At 36.9% G+C, this 16,373-nt stretch overlaps 1 protein-coding gene across 6 annotated transcripts in view; it reads left to right on the forward strand.

Annotated features, from left to right (window-relative positions):
• The window catches only part of USP15 (ubiquitin specific peptidase 15), a 70,158-nt gene that overhangs the window by 23,413 nt on the left and 30,372 nt on the right, over window positions 1-16,373 (forward strand). For all 6 annotated transcript variants that reach the window (XR_012042687.1, XR_012042689.1, XR_012042692.1 and 3 more), the window contains exons 4-6: window positions 506-632; window positions 5,793-5,938; window positions 8,463-8,524. Coding sequence is in view for 3 of the 6 variants with exons in the window: in XM_072862649.1 (XP_072718750.1) it covers window positions 506-632; window positions 5,793-5,938; window positions 8,463-8,524 (335 nt within the window). In the remaining 3 variants the exon portion in view is untranslated. The remainder of the gene's footprint in view (window positions 1-505; window positions 633-5,792; window positions 5,939-8,462; window positions 8,525-16,373) is intronic.

Below are 16,373 nucleotides of genomic sequence, written 5' to 3' on the forward strand. Positions count from 1 at the left end.
ATTTCAAATTAATGTATTCATTATCAGAATGTAGGTGGAAGATTTGTAGGTTTTGTTTAAAATGTGATATCCAGATTTTATTAGTGTGTATTCTGGTTTTGATAAGTATTCTTTAACTGTGAAAACTAGTTCTTCGTGTTTTAAGGAAGTAGCATACTATTAATGTATTTTGAAATAAAAGTAACTTTTGGTGTTGTTTATCTTTTGATCAAGTATCTTTTCTTTTGGTTAAGTTTGCATATTTGTGATTTCCACTGTACTTAACACTTTGAAAGTCGTGGTGGTGTTATACAGAGGTAAGACATTGTAATCATTAAAAAAAAATTACTTTTTAGTTTACTGTATTTCTAAAAAGTTGTAGGAGAATTTTAGTTCTAATTTTTGGCATTTATTAATTGTCTCACATTACCTGAACTTCATTTTTTTAAAGAGTTCTCAAAAATATTTTGAAATGTGTATATGAAAACATATTTGGACTGATACGTGATCTCAATCTGTTTTTCAGGTCGTTGAACAGGGTATGTTTGTAAAGCACTGCAAAGTAGAAGTATATCTAACAGAATTAAAGCTTTGTGAAAATGGAAATATGAACAATGTTGTCACACGAAGGTTTAGTAAAGCTGATACAATAGGTATGCACAACTGTTTTTAAAAATATATGATTGTTACTTGTTGAAATAGTACTTGGTAGCAAGTTCTGAATAAGTAAGTCTCTAGGTAAAATGATAGATGGGTATTGTAACCATTAAAAAGGATGTGACTAGTCTTGTTTGGGTCAAAATTAAAAGATAAACTATTTGGAATATTTAGGATTTTTAATACAATTGAAAAAAAAATTGTGTGTTTTATTATCTAGGCATCTGTATTAACTCTAGAGGTTTGCACTTTTCAGGAAGTGAACAGTGTGATGTTTTTCATTATCTTTATTGGATTACATAGTACTTTTTCTTGGCTTTTGGTGTGTAAGAAATATGTTTTCTCATGTGTTTCCATTCATGTCTTTCATTAGCCAACACTTTTTAGTCATATATATATAAAAAGAAGGGTATATTACAAAACACAAGAATGAATTGAATTTATAAATTAATAGTTAATGGTGACCTACAAAGGCAGTATTCTTTGGGTTGTGAAGTGGCAGGCCAGGCACAATCTTTTACAGTAACTGAGTCCTGTATTAAACCTTTAACTTATCTTTATTTGTAGCTATTTTGCCTGCTATTTGAGCATTGTGTCATTGTTTGAAACCATATTTTGATAACTTATTTGTGTCTGAAAATAACAATCAGAACATATGCAAAGATATTGCTGATCATATAAACTCAATTTTTTGGTGTATTTGTACATGTGTATCTGAGATAAGAGTCTTTCAATCAGCTGTGCAATTAGAATTGTACTTTATGCCCTTGGCACTTCATGCCCAGTCATTACTCTGTTTGCATTCTTTGACAACAAGGTAGTTTTTTCAGGTTTTGCCTCTGTTTACATTATGGATAGTGACTTATCCTTGCTACCCTTTAATTTTTGCAGATTGCTTGCTTTAAAAACAGAATCGTTTTACTTGGTTAAATTTGAATCTTTAAGTTAAACAAGTAATCATCTGCTTGTATTAGAATAAAAACTTAAAAATTATGAAATCGGTCCTTGAAACAAGGCTTTGGTGTTGTATGTTAATTGGCCTTTTTGGAATTTGGGTTAACTTGGGAAGATGTACTTTGTCATTTTCTAAGCAAACCCAGAAACTTAGAAAAAACAATTTAACATTATCCTTCCCTGAGGACCAAATACAAGCTATTTTGCAGCTATACTGAATTTAATTGTATCCTTGGAATTAGAGGTAATAGATGAATTTCAGGTATTTTCTTGCTCTAATGAGAAACAGGGCATTTTGGAATGACTGTTACTTAGAGGTGTATTCATTTTTTCTTAGCAGAGAAAGAATTACAATTATAATAAAACTGTCATAAAGGGTAATGAGAAACAGTCAGGCTCACTGGCAACCCCTTTCCAGACACTGGCCTTGTTTGCTTTCCTGAGATGTGGATGACATGCTCTTAGAAGCCTTAAAAACATGCCCTTTCTGAAGCTGAAGCTTCTTATACTGAGCACCAAGCAGGACTGTCGTAGCCAGGACACCCAAAACAGTTTGTATCTTAGAAGAAGAGCTAGAAAAATTAAAAACACTTTTCAGACTGAAAGAATAACTGATCCCTGAGGCTTTTCTCTTATCATCCATTAAAAAGATGGTGATTATTTATTCCCCCCCCCCCCCCCCCCGTCCTTACCTTAAGTATATTTAAGGTAGTGCTGGAATTCATCAAATATATAGCAGAGATGCTCATTACATCAATAAATAATGTGCAAGAGTAATCTTATAGAATCTTGATTATTTTTAACCCTTCCTTGTGTATGCCAGTAAGGGATGCATTTTCATTATGATTGCAGAAGACTTCTAGTATAAAAGAATCTATATCAGCCCCACTGAAGTGAGTGGACATAATATACTATGATCTATTCAAGAAGTTTTAATTTTTCTACCCATCATCATCGATTATATTATTTACTGCCCTCAAAAGATCAGTACAAGACCTTCCTTAATTCACATAAACAGAGAAAGTTTTGGAGCACCTTAAATACTCTAAGCAGAATATAATATTCACCTGCCGGTCTTCAAATGTGTGTTATTCCTGGAATACCTTTGCTTTTCCTCTCAAATAGAAACTAAGCTAAGCTGTATGTCAATAAGTTAGTACAAGGTAGGAAAAAATAAAGGACAGACCTAATAATGACAGTCAGTTTCTTAGGGTGGTACTGGAAACATCTAATCTGTTCTGTGGACCTTCTTGGGAATCTCCTACCATTGAGGACTCTCGCTTTGGAGGCAGTACATATTAACTTTGAGACTGATTGATGACTAACTCTTTTTAGGGGGGTGGGGGTGGTTTTTTGATTCTAAAAAGAAAATGAGCTAGACATTAGATGTAGTTCAGGCAGCATTTCAGTCTAGTTATTGTTGTTGATCCTAGAAAGCATCAGGGCTTCTGAGTGACGATGAGTTAATGATCCATTCAGGAGTCTTAATCATATGAAAGTATGATAAAACTAAGTCATCAGCTAATATGTAGGCCTTTCCTACCTTTATTCAAGAGTTTTAGAAACAACAAAATGACAGAAAGACTGTCTATAGCCTCTGTTATGCACAAATAGGAGTCAGGTTGTGTCTGCAATGCCATAAAACAATTCCAAAACTGAGCTGATAAACTTTGTAGATTAATTACACCAGTGGCTCTGCATCTAATGGACTTTTGGACTTTTGCTAGTAAATTATCTTGGTGAATGGCTTTGATTCACCTTTCCCTTTAATTTGCTGCAGAATACAAGAATGTAAAACTTGCCACCCTTGAGGACAATTTATTCTGGGATCTGTGACTAGCCTTTCCCTTCTTTAGGAGGCTGGGATTAATGTTTCATAGTACAGATTGATGTTTTACTACAGTTTCCATTAGCCAGTATTTGTGATAGCACTAGCCTTTAGGAGCCAGGGTGTGCTTGTATTAGGATCCAATGAACTTCTCCAGCATCTCAGCAAGACTCTTCCACACAATCTTGCAAAATAGTACTTAAATCATGCAGCTCTTTTTTTGGAGGAGCTATCTGATTTTTAACGACATAGGATATATCCTATATAGGATCCATAATCTTTAACTTTCAAATTGAACTAGCTCAAATTGTGGCTATATAGCTGATGGAGTGAGAGGCATCTTTAAAGGGCAGTTCTTCCTGCCTCTTCTAGACATCATCCTAGTACTAATCATCTCATACATGGGATGTGTATAACTACTAGAGCAGAAGCCCGTACACAATATGCCTCAGACCATACCTATTTGAATGTCATGTTTTAATTTATACTGGAACAGGCACTTTCACTTTAGATCATAAGCCAGCACTTTAGTGATACTTGCTGGGGGGCGGGGGGAAGAATTATAAAGTGTGCATTGGTTACGTTCATGGAAGTATGTAAAAGAACCTTAGTTTCACAGTCTCAGAATTAGCGTAATAGTCAAGTAGAACATGCTCTTCCCAGAGTCTTGGACATAATGTGTAGTCATCTGGTAAGATTGGTGCTTCCTGCCTCATAACAGTTCTGTTAGTGAAGCTGGAATATGTTAAAAATTAACATAATAAATGTTAACTTAGTACTTGCAAAGAATACAAGCTGCAATGCTCAAATAATTAATTGTCATGGTATTAATAAGATAATGAAAAATTATCTTTTGTAAATCCTTCTTTCACTAAAAGTCATTGATAAATCTGGATTTTTTATTTTTTTTTTTGGAAGATTGTGGCTGACTAGATTCATTCTTACATTCAAATATAGTTATTTGAAATCATTGGTTGAGAATTTATTCAGACAGTACGTGACTTTTTTAAAAAAAGTCAACAAATCAAGTAACAGCCTGTTGCCTTGTTTGTAGCACCTACCTTGCCTACATATCATCTTTATTAGAGAAACAGATGATCCAGTCTAACACTTGCTTTCATACTAAAATGTGTGTTAACTAGTATAGAAGGAAATTGAATTCAGTTACCTCTACAATATCTACAAACATTATATTGGCCAGTTGTCATGCATTTCACAAGCCAATGGCTGGATTTTTACAAGGTACTTTTAATATGAGACTTCAGGTCTCATTTTGGCTTTTCATATTTAACATAGTGGAAGAGAAAATAATAATCTTAAGTAAAAAGGAGTGAGGGGAATGCTAGAGGAGCTGACACACATGTTTTATCTTGAGACTTCAGGGGAATGTCTCTCAAAGAGCTTACAGTGCCCATTTTTATAATTGTGTTTTCAGTGATCATCAGGAATAAACTGTACATTTCTTGACTCCTGTTTTGTTTTCTGTGTTAGCTGTTATGAGACTTGGCTGCCATGGGGCTTTACGAGTGTACCAATTAAAAAAAAAAAAAAACACAAAACACTAGGTGAGGTTGCTATGGTATAGCACTGTACATATTAGTTCAAATTAAAGAACTCTATAATAGTTCTGAATAAACTATTTTTGCATAAGGAGAATGGAGTTAATTATGAACATCTTAAATTTCAGTTGTAGACGATAGTTATAGTAGCTTAAAATTATGTAACACTGATTATATTTCTGACAGGTAGAGTACGAGCTGGTAGACCTTTTTGTGTTAAATCTTTCAGGGTTATAAAATCTTTCATCACCCTTTTAAAATAAACTTATGTGCTTCAGTTTTACAGAGTAGTCTTTAATTTCTGTGAGCGTGTAAATTAAACTTTATGCATATATATTGTGGTTATTGCTAATGGCACTGGGATATGGGTAGTAGAAGAGTGAAAACTAAAAAGGGTTTGATTTAGGGCGGGGAACAGAATGACTTGCACTCCCTGCACCTGGTTTTGCTGCCAGTCTCGCTTCTAATCATTCCCTAGCCACCCACACTCCTGTGTTACCACACTCTGAGAAATTAGTAGATGGGTACCTAGGTACCTCCTGTCGTCTGTTATTTATCCACTTGTCTTTATTTGGTCTGCTTTGCTAAGAGATTCAGGAGGGAATAAAATAGTCCTCTGACTGTTTCCATTTTAAAGGCAAGTGAACTAGCAACTTCCTGCTTGTTCTACAACATGATGTAGTTGCATGGCTATTTCTACAGTTTCATTCATGTTTTGAATATAAGAAAAGAATATGTGATTCTGATGCTTTATTTCGCCTTATATTGCTTGTGTAGTGAAATGCTAAACTTGCGTTCTCTCCCTTTCAAAACAGATACAATTGAAAAAGAGATAAGAAAAATCTTCAATATTCCCGGTGAAAAAGAGACCAGATTGTGGAACAAATACATGAGTAATACTTTTGAACCTTTGAATAAACCAGACAGTACCATACAGGATGCTGGTTTATACCAGGGACAGGTACAGTGTCATATTTCCTTTTTTATACATTTATTTTTTTGTTCATTAAAATGTAGCTATACCCAATGAATTTTCCTTCTTTTTTGAATGAAAATTGCCTCCTAATAGATTGTGTTTGGGATAGAGGATTTTATAAACAAATTCATCAAAATAAAAGTAGTCTTTGAGTGTATTTTCAGGATTAAAGATGAGTTTAATTCTCCTGGTGAATTACAAGTAAATGAATGTAACATTGCTGACTTGAATTTGGTAAAACCTGAAATAAAAAAATATTTCTAGGATCTGAGATATGTTCCTGTAATGAAACCCAAAAATTTGAGGAACTTTTTAGGTACTCTAAAATAATAATGTCTTCTGCTCAAATTCCACTGTCCAGATTTCAGAAAGAAATTAAGAAAAAAATGAAAATATTTCAGATAAGAACTACAGAGACAAAAGAGCTTGAAAACCTGCTTTAACAGGAGACTATATAATCACTGTAAAATCCCTTTATGGGAGGATTTCTTACAAGATAATTTTTTTTACCTTTCCAGATGAGTATAAAGAACAAATATTGGATGTTAAAGCTACACAAATATAAATGTGAACTGACTGAACGATTTCATCGTTAGAATAACTTTTCAGATTATTACATTGATTCTTTAGTCTTCAAATAGAGTTGAATGTTTTTTCAACAGCTGTAGTTCATGCTGTTGTGCTACAAATATGAATCGATGAAATTTGATGGCAGTAATTGTAGGCAAGATTATATTAAAGTATTTCCTTTTGCCTTGAAATACTTGACTCTAACCTACTTACCAGCAGTATTTATGCTGTGCTTCAGTTTTCATTTATGGCATGGAAGGTAAGTAATCAGTGCACCAAAATAACAGCTTGAACTGTTGTGCCCTTTAGCTTCATGCTGCATGCACTTAAACCCTCACACAGGTAATTTTAACAATGCAGAGGTCCTGCTGGAAGAGCCCACATCTCCCATAAAAGATTTGCGTCAAAGATGTAACTTGCAAATTGCTTCTATCCCAGTGAAACATTAACTGTGAAGCAAGCATGGTCTAATATAGCTGTAAAACGATCTCTAGGTGACATCTGTACTTTCAGCAAAACAAATATTGTTCAAAACCAAGTTTATCCATGGTTTCTGGAAGTGCTAAATGTGGTGGTAGACCTTGTGTGTTTGGTCAGTTGCACTTGCTGACACACAAGGTTATTTTTCTTGCTGAGCCTCCTAATCTAATAACAGTTATTCTGACTATTACAGTCTATCTAACCTAATAGTTATTTTTTACTGTGTAATTCTAAACTGTGTATGTGATTGAGTAAATTAATGTTTTGAATTTATCAGTTGGTTTCTGAAGTGAGCCATTAGGGGTTCCATTAAACTTTTAAGTCTAAATCTTCCTTTTATTTAGTAGTCTCTGAGAGCCAATGGAAGGAAATATGGCAGAATCTGTCTTAGAGCATTCATGACCAACGGTAGCAGACTACTCTTTTCCAGATAGAAAGCTGGTCATGATAGAAAGATAGTTTTCAATGTCGTGTCTTAGTGTATTCAGACTGAAAATGTGATAACATCTTCAAGTGGCAGGGTGACTTACGTATAAGGTTTTGAGCATAAGAACATATGTGAATGTATGTCACTGTGTAAACACATACAGGCATAGCATGGCAGTTAATTAGCATCCTGAAACATCAGTGTACAGTTACAGAGAATTAGTTGCATCGGAAATTAAGAGTTAGGTTCAGTTTAAATATTGGAGTCTAGTTGCCATTTCAAATGATCTGGCTATCCCAGCTGTCAATCCAGAAAGGCATGAGCTTTTTGTAGGTCCTGTGTCATATCTGCCAGCATAGGGCAGATATCTCAAATACCCAAAGGCGTTTCAAATGGCACTTGATGCCTGTGTTTGGGACTGAGTGTTCTGTACTCCCTTTTTGTACCAATAACAACTTGAATGAAATTAATTTCATTAGCCAACTGTCCTATTGGAAAATTAATATTAGATGAATGCTTTTGCAAAACTTACAGGAGTAACCAGACAGGTATGGTTTTAAGGCCATCAAGGCAGAAAATAGTTGGGTTTGTTTTGGGTTTTTTTCCCCATACCAATCTGTGCTGTGTGTGAGGCAAAATTCCTTCAGGAATATCCCTTCCTTAACAGGTCTGTTTTATAGATATGTGATTTCTATAGATTCATAGATGCTGTTTAGACATTGGAGGTCATCTTCTGACCTCTTTGAGAGGTAAGGTCTTGCCATTTTATCCATGGGTTGTTGAGGCATAGAAATATTAAGTGGCTTGCCCAAAGTTGCACAAATTAAGGTGTGGGGAGGAAAAACTGAATAGAGCAAGAGGAAGGTGCTGTGTAATTGAATGGAATATTCTTGAACCTCAGGGAACAGTAACTTAAACATCAGTCTTTTCAGTCTCAACCATATGTCAGCAAATCCCCATTAAAAAGATTGGAACAGAAAGCAAGCTACTGATACATTTATTTCAGTTTTCTTATTACACTTTTTGTGGTAGGTACTGGTGATAGAACAGAAGAATGAGGATGGAACATGGCCAAGAGGTCCTTCAACTCCTAAGTAAGTTGTGATTTTAAGTCATGTTGTTCACTATAGCTTAACTATTTTCACATGTTATTTTGCTTTAAAAAGCCCTTGTTTTTAAAAGTGGCATTTTATTTTCAAAACTGGTATTCAGATGTTTTAGCTGAAAATATGCCAAATAGTTTAAGTGCTGCACATTGTAGAACTTTACATATTAATGGTGAATTCCTGCATATACGTTGCTTAATTTTGTTGATTTCAGCCAGTGATACATGTTATTCTGCTTAAAAAGAGAAAAAAAAATCCATAGTAGAAAACTGTAAAACTTAGCTTACTTTATTTAGATGTCTGTTTCAAAGCATAGTGTATCTGTTAGGTGAACAGGGATATGTATTTTATCAGTATTTTCCTTACTTGTAAATGTTTTCATGGATAGCTTGTCCTTTTAGCTCCAGAACACAATATTTACACATAAACATTATTTAAATTGCAGTCTACATTACCAGCGTATTCCTTTTGTTCTTTGTTGGGCTGTCATCAATTAAATGAGTGTGATGTTCTTCTTTTCTGTTCTTCCTGCTGCCATTACCAACAGCACCTTGATAATGGCAAATGAGTAGAAAGACTTGAGTGTGGTTTTTCTCATTTAGAAGGATAAACATTTTTTTAATATTGTTTCCAGAATCTAAACACGTTCTGTTGGTTTTGAAGAACAGTTGGAAGTAATTACTAGTAAACTAACATGATCTCAGCCTTACAAAGAGTTAACTGTGTTTTTTCCCTTTGTTGGCTGGTTCTTCAGCATATCTTTCCTAAAAAGTTCTTTTAAGTTCGTTTTATTCCTTTTGATATTCTGCATTATGTAATTGAGGTTCACTGTTGTTTTAAAACATTTTTATAGTATCATTGCTTATCATTTGAAGGACAGAGATTCCTTATCTTTGGTGGTTTATCTCAAGCACTTTTATTAGGAGCACTAGCTTCTATTAAGTTGCTTAATGAAGTCTCAGTTCAATTTAAGCTTACTATGAACAGTATAGTGTTGCTTAGCAAGATGTTATGACACAAAGAGTTGAGAATGTAGAGCAGCAGAAATAATGGGATGCAAAATACTTGAAGTTTAATCTCTGACCTCAAAAAGCATCTAGTAGAAATGTAAATTCTGAGTCAAATTTTAGATGTAGATTTTCAAGGTTAAAAGAATTTAGGTAACTCAATGTCACGGATTATTTTGGAAGTTTTGGTAGGAAGATATTCTTGGTGATAGTATCTGCTTTTATTCTGCGAAATTTCCATTCCACTTTATGGAAGGCATTCAGGAGCAGTATATAAATTAAATAATATCTCCTGGAAAATGTTTGATCTGCGGACAAGTGAAATGGTAATTGAGAATACTGGTGTCAGAGGAGGCTATAAGTAAACCAGCAAATGAGGATGAATAGTTTTACTGTGAAGCTGGGGTATGTTTTTGAGGTTTGGTAGCTATCAGAAAGATTGACTGAAATTTGGTATTCAAATGCATTGTAATAGTGGAAGGTTTGCAAAATATAGAGGATTCCAATAGAAACTATCAGCAAGCAGTAATGGGGACAGGTTTTTACATCTGTTTAAAAACTTTATGAAAAATCTAATAAATGTTTAAAGGGGTAGAAATATTAAACACTTGCTCTTGAGTCTTCTGTGTGAGGTGCATTAGGAGTATTAGTTTGTCATCACAAATAGTATACATCCAGATACCTTCCTACAGTCCTGTCATTGGTCACGCACTGGTCTCACACTGGTTCCTGCTGAGACTACCTCTTTGTAGTGCTCGTTTTCAAAGAGTACAAATTGTAAACATAAATTCTGAGGCCAGGGAATAAAATGCCATATTTAGAAAGGTCAAAATATAGAATATTAGAAAGTATGAAAGATTTATAATGCTTGAAAAGGGCAGGATCATTTCAGAACATCAGCTAAGCTTTTCACAGAATCACGGAATAGTTGAGGTTGGAAGGCACCTATGGAGATTGTGTAGTCCAACCCACCTGCTCAAAGAAGGGTCACCTAGAGCAGGTTACTTAGGATTGTGTCCAGTCAGGTTTTGAGCATCTCCAAGGATGGAGGCTCCACAGCCTCCCTGGAAAACCTATTCTACTGTTTGATAACCCTCACTGTAAAACAAAATTTCTTATATTTAAATAGAATTGCCTGTGCTTCAGTTTGTGCCCATTGCCTCTTCTCATTTCAGTGGACACCACGGAGAAGGGTCTTGCTCCATCTTCTTCATTCCCTCCCACAGGGTATTTATACACATTGATAAGATCGTTCCGGGGCCTTCTCTTCTCCAGGCTGAACAGTCCCACAAGAGTATCTCAGCCTCTCCCCATAGGTCAGATGCTGCAATCCCTTGATCACCTTTGTGGCCTCTCACTAGACATGCTCCAGTATATCCCTGTCTGTCTGGTACTGGGGAGACTAGAAGTGAACCCAGCACTCCAGGGCTGTCTTGACAGTGCTGAGTGGAGGGGAAGGATCACCTCCCTTGAGCTGCTGGCAATGCTGTTCCCAATGCGGCCCACCTGGTTGTTGGCCCAAGGACACATTGCTGGCTCATGTTCAGCTTTTTGTCCAGCAGGACCCCAGGTGCTTCTCTGCCAAGCTGCTTTCCATCCCATCACCTGCCCCACTCCACCGCAGTGTGTACTGGTGCCTGGGGTTATTCCTCCCCAGATGCAGGCCTTTGCATTTCCTTTGATTGAACTTCATGAGGTTCCTGCCTGCCCATTTCTCCAGCCTGTTGACATCTGTGTTAATGGTAGCACAACCTATGTTGTGACAGTCGAAAATGAGAGATAGTTAAGATGTTCTGCACATTTTCCCTGCCTCTTTCTTGTTAGCGGAAGCATAACAGCAATCTTTGTATTGATTGCTTCTTTTGGCAATTTTTCTTTCTTCTTACTGCAGGTGTTGAATGTTGGCAGTTTTTTATGAGAAACATGTTAAAGGTGTGAGCATCTTTTTCTGCTGAAAGAAAAGAACATATTTTGTTTGAAAGTGGCCAAATTGGGACCTCAGCTCAGTACAGGAAGGAACTCTTTCAAAAATGCTAATTCTATTTCTCTTAAAAGTATAATTAATCGGTACAAGTGAAAAGATCGATTATCATAATAAATGTCTCTTCTTCTGAAGAAACTAGGAAGAAATTATTTCAAGTTTGAGATCGTGTTTATATAGGATCAGAGACCCTGCTGTGCAACTTAGAATTTCAGCTCAATGTCCAAGCTTGTCAGTGTTTGGATTTCTTTTATGTGTACTGTTCTTCTAACTTCCACATTTACTTAATTTTGGAAGTAACTGCAACATCCGCTGTAAAAGCCCCACTAAAGTTTAATGATATCTGCTACTGTCTCGTATTTTAATGCTGCTTAAAATGTTTGTGTGGTTTGGTTTGTTGTTTTTGGTTTTGTTTTGGTTTGGGTTTTTTGTCTGGAAGTATCTGAATGTGGTGTACATTCTTAAAATGTCCACAGAGTCAGTCAGCCTTAGGAATAGCTGGATTTTTGGCTCTCTGAGAGGTTCTGTCTATATCAGCTGTTTATATCAGCTACTGGGAGGTTTGTTGCTCAGGAAGCTTGGCTTCTGTGAAACTTTTTCTAGGGAGCTCATACGGACTTCTCGTGGAATGTCTTTACTGTTATCTGCTCCCAAAATAGATGTTACTCAGCATTAATGGGCAGTTCTGCAGAAAATTTTGTTATACTAACTTTTCTGTGAATAACTGTCTCCTCAGTGTCGTACATGAGACAAACTCATCCAAACATGGTGATCCCAGTTGCTTTGGTAGCTTAGTTACTGCTGATCCCAGTCCTTGAATGAAGACTTGTGACCTGTGTGCAGACAATTTTTTTTTAATATCTGTATCCTTCTGCGGGAGATTTTTCCACAGGCAGAAAAAACCCCAACCAACCAACCCTATTTGAATAGTTTATTATCATCAAGAGGGTATTTTAAACTAAGATATAAAAACATCTAAGGTTGTAGTTCAAGTAACTTAAGCAACTGTACTACAAAATCACATTACTTGTGTTCAGGAAAAACTGTACAACAGTTAAAACCTTTCCTCCAATCTGTGATTATAAAATTGAGAACTTGAGACAAGGAGAAGGAAGGAGCTTAAGTTTTGAAGTTCCATGAATGACCAAATGAATAGCCAGGACAAGGTTTCTATTAGTTTTCTGTTAAGAAGTTGTTACCTGTTTATGTGCAAATATAAAAGCAAGTTAGAGAAACATACAAAGAAGCTATTAACTAGAAACTTACTTCCTTCTAATGTTAGAAAAGTATTATTTGCTGTTTTCTTAGAAAACTTAATAAACAAGTATTAAATCTACTGATTCGTCATATTGTTCAAAAATGCTTCTTATATGGTAAAAAACTAAGACTTTTAAATTAATCTATCAATATACATCTGTGTGTATAATAAAAGTAACAGATTTAATTCTGATCTGGTTTTTTTAGACTTCACTGTGGAATAAATCATCCTAATCAAATAGCTGGCTACTTTGCATGATTTACAGATGGTCTGCTGTTAACTTTAACAATTTTTGCATATAAAAGGGAATAAATTTATTTTATTTTTTTTTAAACCATACAAAAATTTGAGACTGTACTCATTCATAATTTTTCTCCTTGTAATAATGAGTGTTTTCTTACAATATTTGTCACATGGTAAGTTTTTTCATAGTTTTTTTCCTAGTTCAAAACAGTATGCCTTTTTATCTTGGAAAAATACTAAAGGCTTTTACTTGATTCTTTTTTGTTTCTGAGCTGGATCCCATAATGTTTTTAAGAGAAAAAAAAAAAAAAAAAAGATGCTTAGCTATCCTTTTTGAAATAATTTAATGCTTGTGTATCCAAGTTTTTTAGGAAAAAATATCCATGAGTCTTCAAAAGAAAAACTGTGTTTGTCTACTGAAATTAAAAGTATCGTCTTTAACGAAGGGATTTAAAATCTGGGGTTTTTTTCCCTGAAGCAGACAGGTTGATGTGCAGACAGGTGTGCCTTTCTACTTACTTTGCTGTAAGAAGCATAATTGTGGAGAATAGAGCTAACTGGGGACTTGCTCTGATGTCTTAAATTGTAAAAGCAAGAGCTGTCAGAGCTTGTCTGCCAGTCAAGAGCGGGACTGCTGTTTGCTGATGCATAATAACTTGTTAGACTGTGGTAACCACGTGTCTGAGCTCCTGTGGGTAAACATCAAACATTGGTAATGTACAACAGACGTTTTCAAGTTAGTTTAACAAACATGTTCATTAATATCAGTTAATGCAGGGTTGAGAAACTCTTAACAAATGCATGCCCTGAACATTAACTTTTTTTTTTGTCTGAATATTAAAATATCAACCTTTCATGCAAACCCCCCAAAGAAGTATGATTAACTGAATTAGTTGGTTTTTGTAAGAAGAGAATAGTCTAAACTGAAGTAGGTTAAACATACTAAAGCTTGCTTTAAAATACTAAATTGTATGTTAGCCTGATTATAACCACACTTTCACAGAATCAAAGTCCTTGAGGATGGAAGGACCTCTCGAGATAATGTCATCCAGTCCCCCTACTCAAACCAGGGGCAGCTGGAGCAGGCTGCCCAGGACTATGTCCAGGCACGTTTTCAATATCTCCCAGGATGGAGACTGCACAGCCACTCTGGTCAACCTGTTCCAGTTTTTGACCACCCTCACTGTAAAAAAAGTGACAGGTGTTTTGTTTTGTTTTGTTTTCTTTGTGAGCATCATCCTATGTTCAGATGGAATTTCATTTATTTCAATTTATACCCATGGCCTTTTGTTCTTTCAGTGGGCACCCTGAGAAGGGTCTTGCTCCATCTTCTTCATTCCATCCCATTGAGTACTTATACATATTGATAAGATCTCCCTGGGGCCTTCTCTTCTCCAGGCCGAACAGTCCTAGCTCTCAGCCTCTCCCCATAGGTCAGATGCTGCAATCCCTTGATCACCTTTGTGGCCTCTCACTGGACTTGCTCCAATCTATCCCTGTCTGTCTGGTACTGGGGAGACCAGAAGTGAACCCAGCACTCCAGGGCTGTCTTGACAGTGCTGAGTGGAGGGGAAGGATCACCTCCCTTGAGCTGCTGGCAATGCTGTTCCCAATGCAGCCCACCTGGTTGTTGGCCCAAGGACACATTGCTGGCTCATGTTCAGCTTTTTGTCCAGCAGGACCCCAGGTGCTTCTCTGCCAAGCTGCTTTCCATCCCATCACCTGCCCCACTCCACCGCAGTGTGTACTGGTGCCTGGGGTTATTCCTCCCCAGGTGCAGGCCTTTGCATTTGCCTTGATTGAACTTCATGAAGTTCCTGTCTTCCCATTTCTCCAGCCTGTTGAGATCTGTCTGAATGGCAGCACGCCCATCTGGTATATCAGCCCCTCCTCCCAGTTTTGTGTATCTTATGTATCTCCAGTGTGTTCAGGTGCTCCCTGGCCTTATTGTGCTCCCCTGAGGGTTAGTCAGCCTTGCTCCAGATTCTGGTTTCAGGGGCGTGAGATTCCTGAAAACTGGTCCTAGTGGTAAAGACTGACACAAAGGAGGCATTGAGTACCTCAGCCTTTTCAGTGTCCTTTGTCACCAGGCCCCCTGCCCCATTTAGCTGTGGCCCATGTTTTCCCTAGTCTTCCTTTTGCTCTTTGTGTTCTCGTAGAATCTTTCTTGTTGCCCTTCACATCGCTTGCCAGATTTAACACCAGGTAGGCTTTGGCTTTCCTGACCTCATCCCTGCATAATGGCACAGTATCTCTATGTTTCTCCTGGGTTATCTGCCCCTGCTTTCACTCAGACACTTTCACTTCGTGTCTGAGTTGGGTCAGGAGCTCCTTGTTCATCCATGCAGGCCTCCTGCTGCCTTTGCTTGATTTTCTACTTGTCAGGATGGACCATTCTTGAGCTTAGAGGAGATGGTCCTTGGGGCCCAAGATCAACCAGCTTTCTTGGGCCCCTCTTCTCTCCAGGGCTGTATCCCATGGGACTCTTCCAAGCAGACCCCTGAAAAGGCTAAAGTCTGCTCATCGGAAGTCCAGGGTTGTGTTACTGCTTTCTGCCCTGCTCTCTCTCGGGGTCCTGACTTTCACCATCTTATGGTCATTGCAGCCAAGGCCCCAACCTTCACATCCCCAGCTAGTTCCTCCTTGTTTCTAAGTACTGGATCCAGCCAAGCACCTCTCCTTGTTGCCTCCTCAATCACCTATGCCAGGAAGTTGTCATCAATGCACACCAGAACCTTCCTGGATTGCTTGTGCCCTGCTGTGTTGTCCTGCCAGCAGGAATCACAATGGTTAAAGTCCCCCTTAAGGACTAGGGCCTGTGAACGTTATGCTTCTTCCAGTTGTCTGAAGAAGCCTTGTCTGGTTGGTTTTTTTATTCTGATCCAGGCAATCTATAGTAGATGCACACAGATTATTGGAGGAAGAGAGTTGTTCTGGTTGCAGTTGGTTTTGCTGATGCCCATGTTTATGTCTCTACTGTGGATCACTGTGGGAGTTAAAGTATAGAGCAGTTTAACCATAAGGCTAATGAAGTGTGTAGGGAAGTCAGTATCTAATGTGAGTTATCATCTATTTTGGCATAGGACTACAGTAAAGTTTGTTTTTTAACCTGTCTTTTGCTGGGCTGTTAAAATGCTAAACTATAATAAATAGTTTTGTGGGTTTTGTTTGTTCAATCATAAAAAAGTTACCTTTCGAAGTTATCTGTTACATGGTTCCTGATGTTTTTCCAGCTATGTTGAGAATTTGGTTTACTCTTCTCCTGCATGTGAGAAACAAGGCCATTTACTGATTATTGGGTTTTTTTACAACCAGTTTAAAATTGATTATTTTTGTCAAGCAAGTAGC

The sequence above is a fragment of the Ciconia boyciana genome, chromosome 1 (assembly GCF_034638445.1).
Source record: "Ciconia boyciana chromosome 1, ASM3463844v1, whole genome shotgun sequence".
Taxonomy (NCBI): domain Eukaryota; kingdom Metazoa; phylum Chordata; class Aves; order Ciconiiformes; family Ciconiidae; genus Ciconia; species Ciconia boyciana.